This window comes from Haliotis rufescens, unplaced genomic scaffold, assembly GCF_023055435.1.
Source record: "Haliotis rufescens isolate VD_foot unplaced genomic scaffold, xgHalRufe1.0.p SCAF_101, whole genome shotgun sequence".
NCBI lineage: Eukaryota > Metazoa > Mollusca > Gastropoda > Lepetellida > Haliotidae > Haliotis > Haliotis rufescens.
Window position 1 is genome coordinate 689,851 of NW_025963782.1, and position 23,367 is coordinate 713,217.

At 45.0% G+C, this 23,367-nt stretch overlaps 1 protein-coding gene across 5 annotated transcripts in view; it reads right to left on the reverse strand.

Moving 5' to 3' along the window:
• Positions 1 to 727: 727 nt before the first annotated feature.
• The window catches only part of LOC124128430 (ATP-binding cassette sub-family C member 4-like), a 150,474-nt gene continuing 127,834 nt past the window's right edge, over positions 728 to 23,367 (reverse strand). For all 5 annotated transcript variants that reach the window (XM_048391894.1, XM_048391896.1, XM_048391895.1 and 2 more), the window contains 10 exons: positions 20,742 to 21,013; positions 20,101 to 20,180; positions 19,002 to 19,152; positions 18,184 to 18,414; positions 17,850 to 17,950; positions 17,197 to 17,394; positions 14,985 to 15,230; positions 11,885 to 12,057; positions 10,534 to 10,639; positions 728 to 6,568 (listed from right to left, as the gene is read on the reverse strand). In XM_048391894.1, the coding sequence (XP_048247851.1) occupies positions 5,900 to 6,568; positions 10,534 to 10,639; positions 11,885 to 12,057; positions 14,985 to 15,230; positions 17,197 to 17,394; positions 17,850 to 17,950; positions 18,184 to 18,414; positions 19,002 to 19,152; positions 20,101 to 20,180; positions 20,742 to 21,013 (2,227 nt within the window). In that variant the 3' untranslated portion in view covers positions 728 to 5,899. The remainder of the gene's footprint in view (positions 6,569 to 10,533; positions 10,640 to 11,884; positions 12,058 to 14,984; positions 15,231 to 17,196; positions 17,395 to 17,849; positions 17,951 to 18,183; positions 18,415 to 19,001; positions 19,153 to 20,100; positions 20,181 to 20,741; positions 21,014 to 23,367) is intronic.

The following is a 23,367-nucleotide window of genomic DNA, read 5'->3' on the forward strand; positions in this document are numbered from 1 at the left end:
ATTATTCACAACTCTACTCCTAGGGTCTATTGTTAAAAACTTTGTAAACAGCTGAGGCAGTGGAGCATTTATTCCACATCTTCCCTTTTTATCAGTCTTGTTCGTAGCTTTGATACAGGCTAGTGGACACGCTTGCCTCGGGAAGATGTTATTTCATGGACACTAAGTCTCTCCAGTGGATACACCTAGTGGAAAGAGTGAATCGGAGAGTTCAGTAGCAAATGAATGAAGCTGCACCATCTTGGAGAGGTAGGTCAGTAGCCTGCCTTGTTACAGGAACAATCCAAATTTTTGAGTAACAGACGCACTGATCAAATTGTCTAAATCACCAGCTGGCTGAACATGGACAGTTTTATCCTGCTTGAACTTGTGAAATAAAATGTTGAGATTATTGTTTGTTGATTAACGTCTCACACGATATTCAAGTCATATGCTTGCAGTCTGTTAATAATTGAGTCTGGACCAGACAACCCAGTGATTGACATCATGAGCATCAATCTATGCAACTGAGATACGATGACATGCATTAACCAAGTCAGCGAGCCTGACCAACCGATCCCCTTAGTCGCCTCTTACAACAAGCATAGTCACCTCTTACGGCAGGCATGGGTTGCTGAAGACCTATTCTACCCCGGATCTTCACGGTTCTCCTTTTAGTTGTGTTAACTAGGTATGATATAGCGATACTTTTAGTTTTCTACTGATACAATAAACAACAAAAAACATCATGTTTCAAAATATTTATTGCATACCATTTGTACATTTATCCAATAAACCAGCCAATCAGTAAATCATGATTGTCCTCTTTCCTTATACACATGACTGTTGAAACACCAAGACAGGGACAGCAGACTATGACCAACACAGCCGTAGAAACTAACAGTTTTAGTCCGCTAGTCCTTCTAATGATAACACATAGTAAAACCCTTAAAATGGCAAATTTCTATTAGTCCTTATGATACCTTAACTATTGGGCAGTTTGGCAAGGACTACCAGTACCAGTTTCTAATGCTGCTATATGACCTACACATGATGCTACAGTATCTACATGGAGGCAGTGGGAAGTCTACTTTGATGGAACCCATCATTCCACAATATTCAATTACAAAATTACCATATTTGACAAAATTATCACCCCAAAAAGTAATTCACAGGGCAGAGGGGATGCAAACAAAAAATATTCCAGCCATACGACTGCGGCCTGTAAATAATCAAGTCTGGACCAGACAAACCAGTGATTGATATTATGAGTAAAAGGTATGGCGACTAAGTCACCACATCTTGTATGATTCTAGCACCTGGAGGTTATCTTTTGTGACAGTGGGTGTGGGTTGTAATGATTGACTAGTATACCGACTCGAAACACGAGCTTAAATCTCACCAGGTTTGTGTTGGGGCCCAACAATATGGTTGGGTCGTTTATTAAGTCAAATATGGTAATAATTTTCCATTCCCCAAACATTTTTGACTTTAACTAAATGATTGCAGGATTTTCATCCCAGCTTGCCTCCCAGTCAACATCCACATCACACACGTAATACTACCAACATCCATGCTTCATGGGAATCACATCTGTCGACAGAAAATGTACACAAATTGCTTCATCAGATATACAACATAAAAAATAAAATGCCTCCAACCTCAATTGGTTTTTTTAAAATTCGAGGAAAATCTAACAAAAATTGATAAGGTTTTTCATGTGACAAGTCTATTAAGATGATCATGGTTGCAAATGTCACACTTATTTGAGACAAAGGAAGTTACTTTGTTTCTTCTTTTTAATCTTTTGATATTCAGGAAATGTTTCAATGGTATTTTGTAGTGAGGACAAACCTACACCTCGTTTCACACAGAAGATGAGACCGTTTAACAGTTACTGCAAACAACATTACTGCAATTTATTCAAAATCCATGTCACTAAATGTATTATCATATACAGTGTTTTGTTTGTTTGTTGTTTAATACTGCACTCCACAATATTCCAGCAACATGACAGTGGCCTGTAAATATTTGAGAAAGTGAGTGAGTTTGGTTTAACGCTGCTTTTAACAGTATTCCAGTTATATCACGGCGTGTCAGCTTAATGTGGGAGGAAAGCCCGAAGCAATGCAAGTCGAAGATGTTTACCACTTGGGTGAAACCCACGGGTATGGTGCTGCCAAACCTATAAACATAATCGGGGCAAAACGGGATTCGAACCCACAATCATAGGTTTCTGGCGTGCCCAAGGGACGCAACTCGGAACAGCGAATTTCAGCGCCCTAGATGACTGGGCCACCGTGCCACGTGGTAAATATTTGAGTCTGGATAGACAATCCAGTCATTGATATTGTGAGCAATGATCCATTCTGTCAGGGTGGAGGACATGCTATCAACCAAGTCCCCCACCTGACCACTCAATCCATTTGGTCACCTCTAACAATCAGCACAGGTAGCTGGGGACTTATCACAACCTGTGAGCCCTACAGGGTGAGTGAGTGACTATAGTTTTACGCTTCTTTTAGCAATATTCCAGCAATATCACGGCAGGGGTCACCAGTAATGGGCTTCACACATTGTACCCATGTCGGGAATCGAACCCGGGTCTTTGGTGTGACAAGCGAATGCTTTAACCACTAGGCTACCCCACCGCCCTAAGCCCCACAGGGGTTCATAAAGTAGTAGTGACAACATAAACCTCAATATCCCTCTTAAGCAGCCATTGTTTTAAGTCACACATGGCCACAACAAAACCAGTGGTAAAGGAATGAATAAAACATCATCATTCCTTTAAATTACATGCAACACTACTCATGTTTTGACAGGGACATCATTGTACATACAAAATATCAAAAGTTGAGTAGTATATCATGTATATTATTATGTGCAAACAAAATGTATATATATGAGAAGTCAAACAATTATCATCTATTCACAACATATACACCGGAAAAAGTTCAAGGCACACAGAGCACCCAGTGTCAAACAGTCATCTATACTACTCAAACATTGCTAGGCTTTTCTGATACACTGACATCTTCCTGAGGCAAGGGCATTAACTGACATATTAAAGTCCAGTTTTAACCCTTGCCGAACTAGGCTGCATTTCCCGAGTTACACATTGGCTGGACTATTGAGTTTATGCATAGTCAAATCAAAATCGTGGAACGAACTTGACATCCGGTTCATAAACAGTATGGATTTCAACTTTCAGATTTCGGTCGACTGCATGTGTACCAAATGGTTGTCGGCAGATATTTTCAAAAGAATTTTCAAGTTCTTGATCAAGGTGCTCAAGTGATTTAATGCACTTGGCGAGGTAAGACCCGTTTTATTTCAAAATAGATCTTGGTTCTCGTTCAGATCGTCTTCACTGGGCGCCGCCATTTTGTTTGAAGCAAATGCAAGTTCTATGAGAGGTTGAATCCGATTGGTCAATAGGAGGAACAAAGAAACGCCATAACTCACAATAGCCAATGGTGGCGCTAAGATCGAGGCTAGTAATTCAAGCCTAGTTCGGCAAGGGTGGAACTTTTATAGTCAGTTAATGCCTTTGCCTCGGGAAGATGATACACTGAAGACTATATCTGCTATTTTGGAGCCCTCTGACAAGCTAGGGGTAGACATTATGAGCAACATCTTCCTGGGTACCACGACACGGAATATCCAAGTCACCGAAGCTGACAACCCGTTTCAAATCTGTCCTCTGAAGAACCTGAACCTGTTTCAATCTTTCATCTGATATACATACACCACAGTGCTGGGTATCTATTTTAACTCAGGATGCTGGGGATAGCAGTTGGAATCCTGAACCACTCTGTCACCGATTGGATGAAACAGTGGACTTAACCTCTGCTACCAAATAACATGAGTGAGTGAGTATGGTTTTACACCGCTTTTATCGGGAATTGAACCCGGGTCTTCGGCGTGACGAGCGAATGCTTTAACCACTAGGCTACCCGACCGCCCCTCCAATAACATGAGCTGAATGAAGTAATGTTACAAGGTGTCTGGCTCATTATGTGTATCGTCATTCACAGCTTTGATGACATCACACAGCAGTTTGTGGGTACCCGGCAGGAGAGGAATCCTCATATCAGCCTGGTGTGCCACAGTCACATACTTGGCCTTCAGTGTCACTGATATTGTCTCTCAAGATTGAATAAACATCTTGGTGCATCCTATTTTCTTAAGCAATCTTACCAGCACAATGTGAGTAGCAATATTAGCATACATGATCATTATTATAGTGTTACCGCTCCGCTCTAATTAGCGCCCATGGGGATATTTGCTAATATATTGGCTAGTGAACAATCCCCATTAGCACCTCTTCCGATTGATCAATGAACACAAGACTTATTATTCGGGTATAATACGCACTCGTGTGTTAAATGCACCCTTAACTATGGGCAATTAACTTCTGGAAAAATATATCTGTCCTGTATAATACGCACAGACTTTTCTTTTGTATCATTTCAGGTACATAAACCTAGAAATTTACAATCTTTCAACTCTGTGTTTTTTTCACCAAAATTATATTCCAATAAGAGCCCCCTATTTCTAATTTTGAGAGCACCCTGGGTGCTTATTACATCGAATACAGTATATATAAATTCAATAATTATTCAAGAAAGTAGTCATACTACAGTACATAAATGCATTGTAAATCTTGAAATTAATGTGTCTCCAAATTAATATGACTGCTGACCCCAAGCCAAAAACGTTACTCAGTATTAACGGGACTTTCCCGCAAGCATGGGCTGCTGAAGACCTATTCTATCCCAGATCTCCACATGAAACAAAGTGTCATATACACATCTTGAAAGCAGGTAACATGAATAAACCTTGCACCGAAATCAACATACTAACATGGTTGCCGTGATCATGATGTGTAGCATTGTTATACTGAACATGTCAACCATGTGGAGATAATTAAGTCACCATGAAAATATACATGAATGGAATGTAGTCATAAAGAAACAATTTCAAACATTAAGTAGGTTGCTATTCCAGCTAGCTATATAATGGCAAGGCAATCCAGTGATTTATGTTGTGAACAACAATCCATGCTGTCTTGGTATGACGACAAGCCATCTTGGTATGATGACACGCCATCTTGGTATGATGATACGCCATCTTGGCACGATGACACGCCATCTTGGTATCATGACACGCCATCTTGGTATCATGACATGCCATCTTGGCATGATGACAAGCCATCTTGGTATCATGACACGCCATCTTGGTATCATGACACGCCATCTTGGTATCATGACACGCCATCATCGCATGATGATCTTTTCTAACCCAGAATCACCCTGGGGGACATAAGTGGGTCAGAGTGTATGATGCAGCAATCACAGACATGTCTTTTGGCAGAGTATGAACAAGCGTGAAGCTAAGAAGTGAGTAAAATTGCATCATTAAAACTCTTGTGTAAAGTTGGAACATAACATCTAACATCACACTACTAAAACAAGAGAAGAGACAGTTAAATGTAAAAAAACTGAGACTCCAAGCAAGCAAGAGGTGACAAGTTTTAAACTCAGAGCACCACAGCTACATGGAAATAGAACAGAATAAAACAACAAAACAATAAAAAAATCAATTAAAATCAATAAAGTCCTAAAACATATATATCTACAACATCGTAAATATAAAAACAACAACAACTAAACATGATTCTAAAACTGCAGTCCCACACCAACAACAGAATAATTCTACATACACACTAAGGCTAAAATTATCTTCTATATTCTTTCAATTTGGAAAATGACACAAAAACACAATGACATCAAGAAAATGACTTATCGAGTTTAAGCATAAGAATGAGAGCATGATGAAACTTGATCTTATGAAACAGTATTCCTGACATGATATGATCACACTGGTACATTGCATCAACGGGTCTCTACACTCATCAAACATCTATAGAGTCTGCCGTCTGGCTGTCAGCCGTCAGTAGCGGTGTCGTGGACGACACGTTCTCTGACAAGTCCTTCGATCCACGCTTCTGTTTGGCTATACTCACAATTGGAGTGGAGGGAGTTAATTCTACAGTGTTCTCTTCTGATGTCAGTAACGCTTCTTCGATATCATCATCACAGTAACTGTCCTCTGGCATTCCGTACTCATCTCCGGCGTTCCCAGCACCGTTAATTGTGGGATGTTTACCATTTACCTTAGGAACTGAGCCTTCTTCAGCCTTCTTTACAACTGCATCCTGGTCTAACAAAGGTTCATTAAGAGCTGCATCCATGTCTTCTGGTTCACTAGGCACCGTCTCAAACATGGGAGCGTTCTCTTCGATGCTAGAACTAGATATGGCACTATCAAGTTCCTCTGCCATTTCGTTTTGATTTCCTTGGTCCGTCTTTGACTCGTAAGTCATTCCGTTTTCTGTGAGCATGACCTTGTCATCGAGGGGTTGACTGGTGTGTCTGTCCTTGTAGGCGGTCTCTGCTATCTCTATCAGGTGCTCGGCCTCTGTCTTGCCCGTCTGCTGCACCATCTGGTAGAAATGACCTTCACCTTTCTCCAGGAGCAGATGGGGTTCATCAAAGTCAATGATTTTACCATCATCCATCACCTGGGAAATGATGGTACTGATTAGTGTCATGCAGGATTAAGCCTTTTAAGGGATGTAATCAAGATAAAAAGTGAGTGAGTGAGGTGGTTTAACGCCACTTTTAACAGTATTACAGTTATATCACGGCGTGTCAGCTTAATGTTGGAGGAAAACCCGAAGTAATGCAGGTCTCAGATGTTTACCACTTTGGTGAAACCCGAGCACGGGTATTGTGCTGACAAACCTAGAAACATAATCGGGATTCGAACCCACAATCATAGGTTTCTGGCGTGCCCAAGGGATGCAACTCTGCACAGCGAATCACGGGAACTGTAGATGACTGGGCCACCTGTGCCCCCTAAGATAATAAGACAATAAAATCTTGTATTAAATTGTTGAATGGTTGCCTTTAGCAAAGCATTACCATCCTCATCCACTTGTCAAGTTAAGCAAAACGTTGAGATTTGGTTGGTTGGTTTGTTGTTTAATGCCGCACAATATTCCAGCTATATGACGGCTGTCTGTAAATAATCAAATCTGGACCAGACTATTTAGTGATTAATATCATGAGCATCAATCCATCTGGACACATATTATCATCGTCATCAACAAGGACAACAGGCAACACCAACCTACCTCCATCTTGACACATATAGTGACCACCATCCACAAGGACAACAGGCAACACCCACCTACCTCCATCTTGACACATATAGTGACCACCATCAACAAGGACAACAGGCAACACCCACCTACCTCCATCTTGACACATATAGTGACCACCATCAACAAGGACAACAGGCAACATGACAGCCTCCCCTCCCCAGCCCCCACCTACCACCATCTTGACACATATAGTGACCACCATCAACAAGGACAACAGGCAACATGACAGCCTCCCCTCCCCAGCCCCCACCTACCTCCATCTTGACACATATAGTGACCACCATCAACAAGGACAACAGGCAACATGACAGCCTCCCCATCCCCCACCTACCTCCATCTTGACACATATAGTGACCACCATCAACAAGGACAACAGGCAACACCCACCTACCACCATCTTGACACATATAGTGACCACCATCCACAAGGACAACAGGCAACACCCACCTACCACCATCTTGACACATATAGTGACCACCATCAACAAGGACAACAGGCAACACGACAGCCTCCCCATCCCCCACCATCTTGACACATATAGTGACCACCATCAACAAGGACAACAGGTAACATGACAGCCTCCCCTCCCCATCCCACACCTACCTCCATCTTGACACATATAGTGACCACCATCAACAAGGACAACAGGCAACATGACAGCCTCCCCTCCCCAGCCCCCACCTACCTCCATCTTGACACATATAGTGACCACCATCCACAAGGACAACAGGCAACACCCACCTACCTCCATCTTGACACATATAGTGACCACCATCAACAAGGACAACAGGCAACATGACAGCCTCCCCTCCCCAGCCCCCACCTACCACCATCTTGACACATATAGTGACCACCATCCACAAGGACAACAGGCAACATGACAGCCTCCCCTCCCCAGCCCCCACCTACCTCCATCTTGACACATATAGTGACCACCATCAACAAGGACAACAGGCCCTCCCCATCCCCCACCTACCTCCATCTTGACACATATAGTGACCACCATCCACAAGGACAACAGGCAACACCCACCTACCTCCATCTTGACACATATAGTGACCACCATCAACAAGGACAACAGGCAACATGACAGCCTCCCCTCCCCATCCCACACCTACCTCCATCTTGACACATATAGTGACCACCATCCACAAGGACAACAGGCAACACCCACCTACCTCCATCTTGACACATATAGTGACCACCATCAACAAGGACAACAGGCAACATGACAGCCTCCCCATCCCCCACCTACCTCCATCTTGACACATATAGTGACCACCATCCACAAGGACAACAGGCAACACCCACCTACCTCCATCTTGACACATATAGTGACCACCATCCACAAGGACAACAGGTAACATGACAGCCTCCCCATCCCCCACCTACCTCCATCTTGACACATATAGTGACCACCATCAACAAGGACAACAGGCAACATGACAGCCTCCCCTCCCCATCCCCCACCTACCACCATCTTGACACATATAGTGACCACCATCAACAAGGACAACAGGCAACATGACAGCCTCCCCTCCCCATCCCCCACCTACCTCCATCTTGACACATATAGTGACCACCATCAACAAGGACAACAGGCCCTCCCCATCCCCCACCTACCTCCATCTTGACACATATAGTGACCACCATCAACAAGGACAACAGGCAACATGACAGCCTCCCCATCCCCCACCTACCACCATCTTGACACATATAGTGACCACCATCAACAAGGACAACAGGTAACATGACAGCCTCCCCATCCCCCACCTACCACCATCTTGACACATATAGTGACCACCATCAACAAGGACAACAGGCAACACCCACCTACCTCCATCTTGACACATATAGTGACCACCATCAACAAGGACAACAGGCAACATGACAGCCTCCCCTCCCCATCCCCCACCTACCTCCATCTTGACACATATAGTGACCACCATCCACAAGGACAACAGGCAACATGACAGCCTCCCCATCCCCCACCTACCACCATCTTGACACATATAGTGACCACCATCCACAAGGACAACAGGCAACATGACAGCCTCCCCTCCCCATCCCCCACCTACCACCATCTTGACACATATAGTGACCACCATCAACAAGGACAACAGGCAACATGACAGCCTCCCCTCCCCATCCCCCACCTACCTCCATCTTGACACATATAGTGACCACCATCAACAAGGACAACAGGCCCTCCCCATCCCCCACCTACCTCCATCTTGACACATATAGTGACCACCATCAACAAGGACAACAGGCAACATGACAGCCTCCCCATCCCCCACCTACCACCATCTTGACACATATAGTGACCACCATCAACAAGGACAACAGGTAACATGACAGCCTCCCCATCCCCCACCTACCACCATCTTGACACATATAGTGACCACCATCAACAAGGACAACAGGCAACACCCACCTACCTCCATCTTGACACATATAGTGACCACCATCAACAAGGACAACAGGCAACATGACAGCCTCCCCTCCCCATCCCACACCTACCACCATCTTGACACATATAGTGACCACCATCAACAAGGACAACAGGCCCTCCCCATCCCCCACCTACCTCCATCTTGACACATATAGTGACCACCATCAACAAGGACAACAGGCAACACCCACCTACCTCCATCTTGACACATATAGTGACCACCATCAACAAGGACAACAGGCCCTCCCCATCCCACACCTACCACCATCTTGACACATATAGTGACCACCATCAACAAGGACAACAGGCCCTCCCCATCCCCCACCTACCTCCATCTTGACACATATAGTGACCACCATCAACAAGGACAACAGGCAACACCCACCTACCTCCATCTTGACACATATAGTGACCACCATCCACAAGGACAACAGGCAATCCCCATCCCCCACCTACCTCCATCTTGACACATATAGTGACCACCATCAACAAGGACAACAGGTAACATGACAGCCTCCCCATCCCCCACCTACCACCATCTTGACACATATAGTGACCACCATCAACAAGGACAACAGGCAACACCCACCTACCTCCATCTTGACACATATAGTGACCACCATCAACAAGGACAACAGGCAACATGACAGCCTCCCCATCCCCCACCTACCTCCATCTTGACACATATAGTGACCACCATCAACAAGGACAACAGGCAACATGACAGCCTCCCCTCCCCATCCGCCCAGCTACCTCCATCTTGACACATATAGTGACCACCATCAACAAGGACAACAGGCCCTCCCCATCCCCCACCTACCCTTCAATGCCTGCTTTATGTTATACATAAGTGACAGGAACATACCAGTACTCTGTCGGAGTCCATGATGGTGTGCAGTCTATGGGCGATAGTCAACACGGTGCAATGGCGGAACTTGTCACGGATAGTTGCCTGGATGAGTTCATCAGTTCTGAAAGGATACATGTCCGTGTTGATCAAACAGATGAAACCTCATCAACTACTCTACATGAGAGAGTTTCTTAAAGAAAATCTTCACAAATTTCACAGTTAAAACAAGAGTCAGCAACATCCCAACCAGGCTTTGACCTCGTTTTGTTTATTTGTAGTTTAATGTCTCACTCAGCTATATGACTGTGGCCTGTACATAATCGAGTCTGGACCAGACAATCCAGTGATCAATACTATGTGCAATGGTTGAGGTGAAGATCCGGGGTAGAATAGGTCTTCGGCAACCCATGCTTGCCGTAAAAAGCGACTATGCTTGTCGTAAGAGGAGAATAACAGGATTGGGTGGTCAGACTCGCTGACTTGGTTGATGGATGTCATCATATTCCAGTTGTGTGGATTGATACTCATGATGTCAGTCACTGGATTATCTGGTCCAGACTCGATTATTTACAGACCGCCGTCATATAGCTGGAATATTGCTGAGTGTGGCGTTAAACAACAAGCCAACCAACAAGTCACCTAGCCTGACAACTAAACCCATGTATGACCAGCACAGGTTGATAGGGACCTACTTCTAACATGGGGTGTTGGACCTGGTAAACTAGTATTTACATAACTCTGAAACACAGGTGAATGGAATAGAAGTATCCATGATATTCCGTTAGGTGTACTCTTGAATAATACCAGTAGATGTTAGATAGTGAAAGAGAAGGCTCTGATTTCATGGAGTTTCATCCCATATGACCACATACAGACGGTCCTTGTTCTGCAGCAATTGTGGCTACCCAGTCTACATGATAGACAAGAATTGAGCACCGGTGCAATATTCTAACTATACATTCCCACATGGTTTAACTTGAAGTACCGTATTCGATGTAATAAGCGCCCAGGGCACTCTCAAAATTAGAAATAGGGGGCTCTTATTAGAATATTATTTTGGTGAAAAAAACAGAGTTGAAAGAAAGATTTTGTTGTTTATGCTGACAGCCTGAAATGTTTATATACAAAAACAATGTATTTTTCCAGAATTTAATTCCCCATAATTAAGGGTGCATAAATAAGTCTGTGTATATTGATTAATCGGAAGGGGTGCTAATTGGAATTGTTCACTAGCCAATATATTAGCAAATATCCCCGTGGGCGCTTATTACGTTGAATACGGTATTACCCATTCTCTCATTACAATGCTGGAACCATCAACTTGGGCCACCCAGGAGTCCGTGAGATAGAATCTGGCACATCTTACTTTGGATCAACATTAGCAGTGGCCTCATCTATCAGAAGTATCTTGTTCTTCCTGAGAATGGCCCTGGCTAGACAGATGAGTTGTCTCTGGCCCACGCTGAAGTTGATGCCTCCCTCCGACACCTCTGTCTCCAGCTGGCCTGGTAGTTCCTCTACAGCTGGTTTCAGCTGGACCTGCAAGAATATAGACACATGAGTTGTCTCCGACCCATGCAGAACATCCAAGTGATCTATGGACCTGCAAGAATACAGACACATGTAGTCTCGGACCCACGCTGAACATCCAAGTGATCTATGGACCTGCAAGAATACAGACACATGAATTCCCTGACCCATGCTGAACATCCAAGTGATCTATGGACCTGCAAGAATACAGACACATGAGTTGTCTCGGACCCATGCTGAACATCCAAGTGATCTATGGACCTGCAAGAATACAGACACATGTAGTCTCGGACCCACGCTGAACATCCAAGTGATCTATGGACCTGCAAGAATACAGACACATGTAGTCTCGGACCCACGCTGAACATCCAAGTGATCTATGGACCTGCAAGAATACAGACACATGTAGTCTCGGACCCACGCTGAACATCCAAGTGATCTATGGACCTGCAAGAATACAGACACATGAGTTAGTCTCGGACCCACGCTGAACATCCAGGTGATCTATGGACCTGCAAGAATACAGACACATGAGTTAGTCTCGGACCCACGCTGAACATCCAAGTGATCTATGGACCTGCAAGAATACAGACACATGAGTTCTCTCTGACCCTTGCTGAACATCGAAGTGATCTAGGGCACAATAACCTGCCCACAGTGATGCCTCCTAAGCTGACAGGATCCTCTGATTGCTGCTTTTAATTTCCACATAAGATCTTTGGTTATCAGCAGCCAACCTGTTCCTGTGGTCCAAGACCTGGGTCACTCTGGGTTCAGAAAACATTAAGTTGAGACGCCATGATGAGGTGTGCTGTGACTGTGGGGTGTGCTGTGACTGTGGCGTGTGCTGTGACTGTGGCGTGTGCTGTGGCTATGGCGTGTGATGTGGCTTTGGAGTGTGCAATGGGGTGTGATGTGGCTTTGGAGTGTGCTATGGGGTGTGATTTGGCTTTGGAGTGTGCTATGGGGTGTGATGTGGCTTTGGAGTGTGCTATGGGATGTGATGTGGCTTTGGAGTGTGCTGTGGCTATGGAGTGTGATGTGGCTTTGGAGTGTGCTATGGAGTATGATGTGGCTTTGGAGTGTGCTATGGAGTGTGATGTGGCTTTGGAGTGTGCTATGGAGTGTGATGTGGCTTTGGAGTGTGCTATGGGGTGTGATGTGGCTTTGGAGTGTGCTATGGGGTGGGCTGTGACTGTGGGGTGTGCTGTGACTATGGCGTGTGCTGTGACTGTGGCTTGTGCTGTGGCTTTGGAGTGTGCTATGGGGTGTGATGTGGCTTTGGAGCGTGCTATGGGGTGTGATGTGGCTTTGGAGTATGCTGTGGCGTTGGAGTATGCTGTGGCTTTGGAGTGTGCTATGGGGTGTGATGTAGCTTTGGAGTATGCTGTGGCTATGGGGTGTGATGTGGCTTTGGAGTGTGCTGTGGCTTTGGAGTGTGCTATGGGGTGTGATGTGGCTATGGAGTGTGATATGGCTTTGGAATGTGGTGTGGCTATGGAGTGTGATGTGGCTTTGGAGTGTGATGTGGGGTGTGATGTGGCTTTGGAGTGTGCTATGGGGTGTGATGTGGCTTTGGAGTGTGCAATGGGGTGTGATGTGGCTTTGGAGTGTGCTATGGGGTGGGCTGTGGCTTTGGAGTGTGCTATGGGGTGTGCTGTGACTGTGGCGTGTGCTGTGACTGTGGGGTGTGCTTTGGAGTGTGCAATGGGGTGTGCTGTGGCTTTGGAGTGTGCTTTGGAGTGTGCTTTGGAGTGTGCTGTGGCTATGGGGTGTGATGTGGCTTTGGAGTGTGCTATGGGGTGTGATGTGGCTTTGGAGTGTGCTATGGGGTGGGCTGTGGCTTTGGAGTGTGCTATGGGGTGTGATGTGGCTTTGGAGTGTGCTATGGGGTGTGATGTGGCTTTGGAGTGTGCTATGGGGTGTGTTGTGGCTTTGGAGTGTGCTATGGGGTGTGATGTGGCTTTGGAGTGTGCTATGGGGTGTGATGTGGCTTTGGAGTGTGCAATGGGGTGTGATGTAGCTTTGGAGTGTGCTATGGGGTGTGATGTGGCTTTGGAGTGTGATGTGGGGTGTGATGTGGCTTTGGAGTGTGCTATGGGGTGTGATGTGTCTATGGAGTGTGCAATGGGGTGCGATGTAGCTTTGGAGTGTGCTATGGGGTGTGATGTGGCTTTGGAGTGTGCTATGGGGTGTGATGTGGCTTTGGAGTGTGCTATGGGGTGTGATGTGGCTTTGGAGTGTGCTATGGGGTGTGATGTGGCTTTGGAGTGTGCTTTGGAGTGTGCTTTGGAGTGTGATGTGGCTTTGGAGTGTGCTATGGGAGTGTGATGTGGCTATTGAGTGTGATGTGGCTTTGGAGTGTGCTATGGGGTGTGATGTGGCTTTGGAGTGTGATGTGGGGTGTGATGTGGCTTTGGAGTGTGCTATGGGGTTTGATGTGGCTTTGGAGTGTGATGTGGGGTGTGATGTGGCTTTGGAGTGTGCTATGGGGTGTGATGTGGCTTTGGAGTGTGCTATGGCGTGTGATGTGGCTTTGGAGTGTGCTTTGGAGTGTGCTATGGGGTGTGCTGTGGCTATGGAGTGTGCTATGGAGCGTGCAGTGGCTTTAAGGTGATAACATTATGCAAAATAATGCTCCTTGGCAAAACATTTTTAAATCTTAAAAAGAATCCACAACTTGAACCACTTGTTGAAAGTATTTTAAAAGGATGTCAGTTAGTTCAGCAAATATTTCAACACAAAACCGAATTAAAAGGATGCCAACAGACATGTTCTGGCTGGTGAGATCAAAAGTTAATGTCACAGACAGGGATAGTTATTAACCTGAAAAGAGAAGAAGTCATAGTTATATTAATTAATTAGGAGGGTTTAGCTGTGTAAGTATAATGATATCAGCTAAATCTGACTACTTCATGATGAAACATCTGCCCCACCTCCTCCAGGGACTTCCACAGCTGACTGTCATCATGTTGTCCGAAGGGATCCAGGTTACGTCGGAGGGCTCCAGTAAACAGCACTGGATCCTGGGGAATGATGGAGATGGTTTTCCGCAGATCATGGAGTCCGATGTCCGAGATGTTGATGCCATCAATCATCAGTTTCCCTTTAGGTTCGACAAGACGGAATAACATCACGATCATTGAGCTCTTGCCAGCTCCAGTCCGACCTACGATTCCAACCTGATGAAAAGACAGATGAAGAGACAATGTTGAACAATCTAATGACTACAAACAGAGAATCTCACCTGAGTGTCTTTTAATATCAAATATATTAACATGAGTAGATAAAAGTGGGAAAACTCTGAGGCTTAAATCAACGAGCGTTGACATGTTTTGATATCAAAAGACAAGAGGGTGAGATTTTATTTATCATCTAACATCATTCTTCCAACTTTTTCAGTTTGTAGACAGTAACAAGCAGTGTCTTTGGTGTAAAAAGTACTGCAAACAGCTTCAGTAGCAGAGCCATTAGTGATGTCATTTGATTGTGACATCATGGTAACCAATGATGTCACAATGGTCTGCCATGCATTGTGATGTCATTTCATTGCAGCGATATCTACAACGTACTGGTAGATATAGCTTGATCTCACCCAAGCGATATATCCTGTGGGAGCCAGTCTTGGATGATAAATGGTGATCAAAAGAAGCTCATTACCTGAAATGTTTACTTACAATACACAGTAAGGATAGACTGAGGATAATAGAATGGATCTTTCTGATACAAAGGATGAGTGCATGGGGCCCTGTGAAAGAATCTTGGGCTTCAGTCTTGCCCCACACTGAATCATAGGTTAAAAAACTTGCGATGTCTTCTTACACAAGTGAATTTGTTAGAATATTCCTCTGTGTCCCCAGCATTGAATGGGTTCCAGGTAGAATGAGATGTGAATGCAAAACCTTATAGGTCTGAAAGGTAGCTTTGGTTGTATACTCAACTGGAAACTAAGAAAGTAAAATGAGTTCCCACTGATCCTCTGACCCGTGTAAAATTTTAAAGCACCAGAGCATTATTTTGAGCATGTATGGTGCAATATGAAAACAATAACCCACACCCAAAAGTTTGTTTGTTGTTTAATGCCACACTCAGCAATATTCAAGCTATATGATCTCAGTCTGTAATAATCAAATCTGGACCAGACAATCCAGTGATCGACATCATGAGCATTGATCTACACATTTGGGATACAATGACATGCATCCACCAAGTCAGGGAGTCTGACCACCTGACCCGATTAGTTGCCTCTCACAACAAGCATGAGTTGCTGCAGACCAATTCTAACCCGGATCTTCACAGGACTCATAATTAAGAGAAGAGGAAGCTAAGCAGTAAACATTCTCTATAGAATCACAAAGCCTCTACATGTCACATATGGTTAATGATAATTGAGGGAGTGAGTATGGTTTTACGCCGCTTTTAGCAATATTCCAGCAATATCACGGCGGGGGACACCAGAAATGGGCTTCACACGTTGTACCCATGTCGGGAATCGAACCGGGGTCTTTGGCGTGACGAGCGAACACTTCAACCACTAGGCTACCCGACCGCCCCGGTTAATAAGTGAGTGAGTGAGTTGGGTTTAACGCCGCTGTTAACATTATTCCAGTTATATCACGGCGTGTCAGCTTAATGTGGGAGGAAAGCCCGAAGGGATGCAGGTCTAAGACGTTTACCACTTCGGTGAAACCCACGAGCAAGGGTATGGTGCTGACAAACCTAGAAACATAACTGGGGCGAACCGGGATTCGAACCCACAATCATAGGTTTCTGGCGTGCCCAAGGGACGCAACTCTGCACAGCGAATCGCGGCGCTTTAGACGACTGGGCCACCCGTGCCCCCCCCCCCCCCCCCCCCCCCCCCCGGTTAATGATAAACTGAACATACATTTCATATAATGGAGCTCCTGATCATTTTACTTATGAAAGTGTGCCATGCTGCTCACTCTAAGCAAAACTGGGAATTGCAGAGATGCATCATTCTCTGTTCAAATATACCCACCTTCTCCTGTGAGTGAGTTCAAATTTAACGTGAAATCGGCATTATTTCAGCCATATCGTGACGAGAAAAAATACTTTATTTAAATAAGATATATTTAGATAGTATTAAAACCTGTCGTCAAAGAACAGTAGAATAACTAGATTTACCTTCTCCTGTGCCCTCACACAGAAATTGATGTCTTTGAGAACATTGGGTCCGCTCTGGGAGTACTTGAGGCTGGCCTTCTCGCCACTGATGATGCCGTGCTGCGGCCAGTTGGGCGGAGGCTTGTTGTCCTTGCTGGAGTCCAGGGGAGCCTCTGATGGCAGCTGGGAGTACTCCAGCACTCGCTCCACCGATATCATCTGGGGGAACGTCATCAATGATATCTGATACCATCTATACATGGTCTGGTTGGAAACACAGGGTTGGCCATAGTCTCTTTATGACTTCTTAGCTGTACTACAGCAAGTGAGTGAGTGAGTGAGTATGGTTTTACGCCGCTTTTAGCAATATTCCAGCAATATCATGGCGGGGGACACCAGAAATGGGCTTCACACATTGTACCCATGTGGGGAATTGAACCATGTGGGGTCTTCAGCCTGACGAGTGTCCGCTTTAACCATTAGGCTACCCGACCGCACCTACTACAGAAAGTCATAGGACTAGTACAAGCAACCAAACACACCTCTACATGTACATTGCTACCTAAGTGCGACGCAACGTTAAACCCCATTTCACCTCACCCCACCTTTCAACCTCAGAACAAGCTACATGAATGGTGCACAACCAGGGTCCTGCAAGCAGGATGCATACGCACCTGGTTCTCCACCTCTGCACTCTGCCGGACGCCCCACTGGAAGAGACCCATCAGTGTCATGGCGTACGTGATGGACAAACCCACGAGACCTGCATCCATACCTGCACAAACACATACAAGGATTCAGTATGATTCAATCCCATCCCACTTACACGGTTACATTTAATTCAGAGTTCTTTACATGTTCGTGGCAGTATGCAGTATAATGTTGTTTGAACAGCTGCCTGAACCGCTACCACGGTTGTATGTGACATGCATTAAGGAGTGACGTCACATCAGAACGATATCACAGTGTCATGGTCGTGGCAGGATAATGATGCATGGTTTTACTTACGGTCTGCTGAAAGGACACTACAGAAGGCGACTGCGGTGACGAAGATGGCACACAACCAATCGAGGCGGACAGCCAGCCAGCGACTGGTGGACAGGAAGAGGAACCACGACTCTGTGTGCAGGTCCTGGTGGGCATCGAACTCCGACATGAACTTGTCCTCGATGCTCATCGCTCTGATGGTGTGTAGGCCTTGAAGTGAGGCACTCAGATGGGAGAACACTGGGCTTCGAGCTGCAGACAGATAGACAAGTAATAAATTTAAGAGCTTTTTGTGACATCAACTGCTACCTGAAGAGGATCGATTAAACTGCCCCGTTCCACAAAGTGATCAGACCCCTGTACATCCAGGGTAGAAGAGGTCTTCAGCAACCCACGCTTGCCGTAAAAGGCGACTATGCTTGTCGTAAGAGGCGACTAACGGGATCGGGAGGTCAGGCTCACTGACTTGGTTGATGCATGTGATTGATCCCAATTGCATGGATCGATGCTCATGATGTCAATCATTGGATTGTCTGGTCCAGACTCGATTATTTACAGACCGCCGTCATATAGCTGGAATATTGCTGAGTGCGGCGTTAAACAACAAACAAACAAACAAACACAAAGCGATCATAGCACCATGACTATCGTAAGCCTATGTTAAAGTATGGGAGTTCCGATCACCCTAGCGCTGAGACGCTTGGTGGTAGGGGTCTGGAAGTTCTTATCAATTATCCCATGTTCCACTGCACTTAACAGACACAATAAACAGTGGCATGGACACTCTTTTGGTTTTTGATAAATGACTTTCGTGTTTCAATGATTCCTGAAACTCTTACTTGTGCCCTCGAGGCGCTTGACACTGCGAGATGAGCGGAGGTAGTATCGCCTGATGAAGATGAACAGCACACACAGGGGCACGGTGGGGATGAACACCCATGGGTTGATGACGCCAGCCACAATGATGATGCCGATGATCAACAAGAAGCACTGAAACACAGACGCACAACTGACTCCCACTACCAGAACAGCTTGTGTGGATGCTATAAATCAGTCATGCAGCTACTGACGGTAGGCTTGCTGAACAGTTGGTTCACATGTACACTGTTATGTGCAAACTTATCATCGGAATGTAGTGCTTTATATTGCCATTGATTTCCTAAAGATATTGGTCTTCAGCAACCCATGCTTGTCATAAGAGGCGACTATGCTTGTTGTAAGAGGAGACTAACGGGATCGGGTGGTCAGGCTTGCTGACTTGGTTGATGCATGTCATCGTATCCCAAATGCGTAGATCCATGCTCATGAAGTCAATCACTTGATTGTCTAGTCCAGATCTGATTATTTACAGACCGCGATCATAAAGCTGGAATATTGCTGAGAGCAGCTAGGGTTAAACAACAAACATTGCCATTGATCATTAATAGTTTTCACAAAATTACATAATATCAAATGATAAGATTACCATAGATTAGAGTAAAAAAATGACACAATATACAGCTTGTTTTTCTGTTATATTTACTACTCAAGGCAGAGTACCCATTTGTCTCTTGACTGACAATTCTTAAGCTTATAATTGCAATTGTCCATCGAAGCCACTGGCTTCTATCTGTCACAGTGCCCTGATTCCTGTCTTACCTGTACAAAGTCAAAGAATGTGATTGGCAGCAGGTCACAGTGCCCTGATTCCTGTCTTACCTGTACAAAGTCAAAGAATGTGATTGGCAGCAGGTCACAGTGCCCTGATTCCTGTCTTACCTGTACAAAGTCAAAGAATGTGATTGGCAGCAGGTCACAGTGCCCTGATTCCTGTCTTACCTGTACAAAGTCAAAGAATGTGATTGGCAGCAGGTCACAGTGCCCTGATTCCTGTCTTACCTGTACAAAGTCAAAGAATGTGATTGGCAGCAGGTCACAGTGCCCTGATTCCTGTCTTACCTGTACAAAGTCAAAGAATGTGATTGGCAGCAGGTCGTCCATGTGGCCAACATCTTTTGAAAATCGGTTCAAAATTCGACCTGTAATGAATAATATTGAAACAATGTTAAGCCTCAATAATAACATAGACATGTTGGGATAAATATAGTAATACCTATAAAGCCAAAAGCTACCACTATCCAAAATCCAAATTTACATCTAAATTGGAATTCAAATCATTTAAAGAGACTGAACAATGTTATTTATATATAATATTGATATTGGTGCATACAAAGTCAGAATTAAGTTGTGGCAGTATTAAAAAACATCCTTTGCAACAAAAACATAAGTAAACTACTTTATATGTCCAACAGGATGGGGTGGTCAGGTAGCCTAGTAATTATTGCGTTGGCTCGTCACGCTGAAGACCCAGGTTCAATTCCCGACATGGGTACAATGTGTGAAGCCTATTTCTGGTGATATTGCTGGAATATTGCTCAAAGAGGTGTAAAATCAAACTCACTCACTCCAACAGGGTAAACTAACAACCACACCAGGTGACAACAAAGTCAACGAACTGATTAAATTCTCCCATATTATCATTACATTTTATCAAGTAACCTGTATGAACCTGCCATACTCATCAGTGCGTTTCCACTTACCGACAGGATTGTTGTCGAAGAAGGAAATGGGTGCACGCAGGATCTTGGCAAACATTCTGTTGTGGAGGGCCTGGGAGGCATCTACTGCTATTTTGAAGAAGAGAAGAGCTCGGAGAAGACCGAAGAGGAAGACGCTGACAACGATGGAGGTAAAGATGTAGATGTTGACGTTGGTGTCGACTTCAGGCACGGTGATGTTGCTTGAATTGAACAGGGTCATCTGTTCCTGGAATACTTGTGTAGCTGCATATCTCAGCTCTTCTTCATTGGACCTGACAGAGAGAGAGAGTTGTGTGTGGTTAGAACAAAGCCATATCCTGCTGGTCTAGTGAGGCCCTGACAGAGAGAGAGAGTTGTGTGTGGTTAGAACAAAGCCATATCCTGCTGGTCTAGTGAGGCCCTGACAGAGAGAGAGAGTTGTGTGTGGTTAGAACAAAGCCATATCCTGCTGGTCTAGTGCGGACCTGACAGAGAGAGTTGTGTGTGGTTAGAACAAAGCCATATCCTGCTGGTCTAGTGCGGACCTGACAGAGAGAGAGAGTTGTGTGTGGTTAGAACAAAGCCATTTCCTGCTGGTGTAGTGAGGACCTGACAGAGAGAGAGAGTTGTGTGTGGTTAGAACAAAGCCATTTCCTGCTGGTGTAGTGAGGACCTGACAGAGAGAGAGAGAGTTGTGTGTGGTTAGAACAAAGCCATTTCCTGCTGGTGTAGTGAGGACCTGACAGAGAGAGAGAGTTGTGTGTGGTTAGAACAAAGCCATTTCCTGCTGGTGTAGTGAGGACCTGACAGAGAGAGAGAGTTGTGTGTGGTTAGAACAAAGCCATTTCCTGCTGGTCTAGTGAGGACCTGACAGAGAGAGAGAGTTGTGTGTGGTTAGAACAAGTATTTGTCACAGAGTGACGAAATATCCCCCGCCATATACACCATAGTACCAAATATGAAGACAATCCAGCGATTAGTTCTTGAGATATTGTGGCAACACCGTTTTCCAAATCCAAAAACAGATTTGCCTGCTGTGACCTTGAAAATGGGGTCAAGGTCACCAAATCTGACAGGTGTATGCGGTGTCTGTATATACACCATAGTTCAAAATATGAAGACAATCCAGCAATTAGTTCTTGAGATATCGCGGCAACACCGTTTTCTAACTCCAAAAGCAGATTTGCCTGCTGTGACCTTGAAAATGGGGTCAAGGTCACCAAAACCGACTGGTGTCTGCGGAGTCTGTATATACACTATAGTTCCAAATATGAAGACAATCCAGTGTTTAGTTCTTGAGATATCGCGGCAACACCGTTTTCCAACTCCAAAAGCAGATTTGTCTGCTGTGACCTTGAAAATGGGGTCAAGGTCACCAAAACCGACTGGTGTCTGCGGTGTCTGTATATACACCATAGTTCCAAATATGAAGACAATCCAGTGTTTAGTTCTTGAGATATCGCGGCAACACCGTTTTCCAACTCTAAAAGCAGATTTGTCTGCTGTGACCTTGAAAATGGGGTCAAGGTCACCAAAACCGACTGGTGTATGCGGTGTCTGTATATACACCATAGTTCAAAATATGAAGACAATCCAGCAATTAGTTCTTGAGATATCGCGGCAACACCGTTTTCTAACTCCAAAAGCAGATTTGCCTGCTGTGACCTTGAAAATGGGGTCAAGGTCACCAAAACCGACTGGTGTCTGCGGAGTCTGTATATACACTATAGTTCCAAATATGAAGACAATCCAGTGTTTAGTTCTTGAGATATCGCGGCAACACCGTTTTCCAACTCCAAAAGCAGATTTGTCTGCTGTGACCTTGAAAATGGGGTCAAGGTCACCAAAACCGACTGGTGTCTGCGGTGTCTGTATATACACCATAGTTCCAAATATGAAGACAATCCAGTGTTTAGTTCTTGAGATATCGCGGCAACACCGTTTTCCAACTCTAAAAGCAGATTTGTCTGCTGTGACCTTGAAAATGGGATCAAGGTCACCAAAACCGACTGGTGTCTGCGGAGTCTGTATATACACCATAGTTCCAAATATGAAGACAATCCAGTGTTTAGTTCTTGAGATATCGCGGCAACACCATTTTCCAACTCTAAAAGCAGATTTGTCTGCTGTGACCTTGAAAATGGGATCAAGGTCACCAAAACCGACTGGTGTCTGCGGAGTCTGTATATACACCATAGTTCCAAATATGAAGACAATCCAGTGTTTAGTTCTTGAGATATCGCGGCAACAAACAGGTGGGACGTACGGACGGACGGACGGACAGACGGACGTACGGACAGTCGTGAATACTATATCCCCCGCTTCGCGCTTTCGCGAGGCGGGGGATAACAAAGCCATTTCCTGCTGGTCTGGTGCGGCCCTGACAGAGAGAGTTGTGTGTGGTTAGAACAAAGCCATATCCTGCTGGTCTAGTGCGGACCTGACAGAGAGAGAGTTGTGTGTGGTTAGAACAAAGCCATATCCTGCTGGTCTAGTGCGGACCTGACACAGAGAGAGAGTTGTGTGTGGTTAGAACAAAGCCATTTCCTGCTGGTCTAGTGAGGCCCTGACAGAGAGAGTAGCATGTGGCTAGAACAAAGCCATATCCTGCTGGTCTAGTGCGGACCTGACAGAGAGAGTTGTGTGT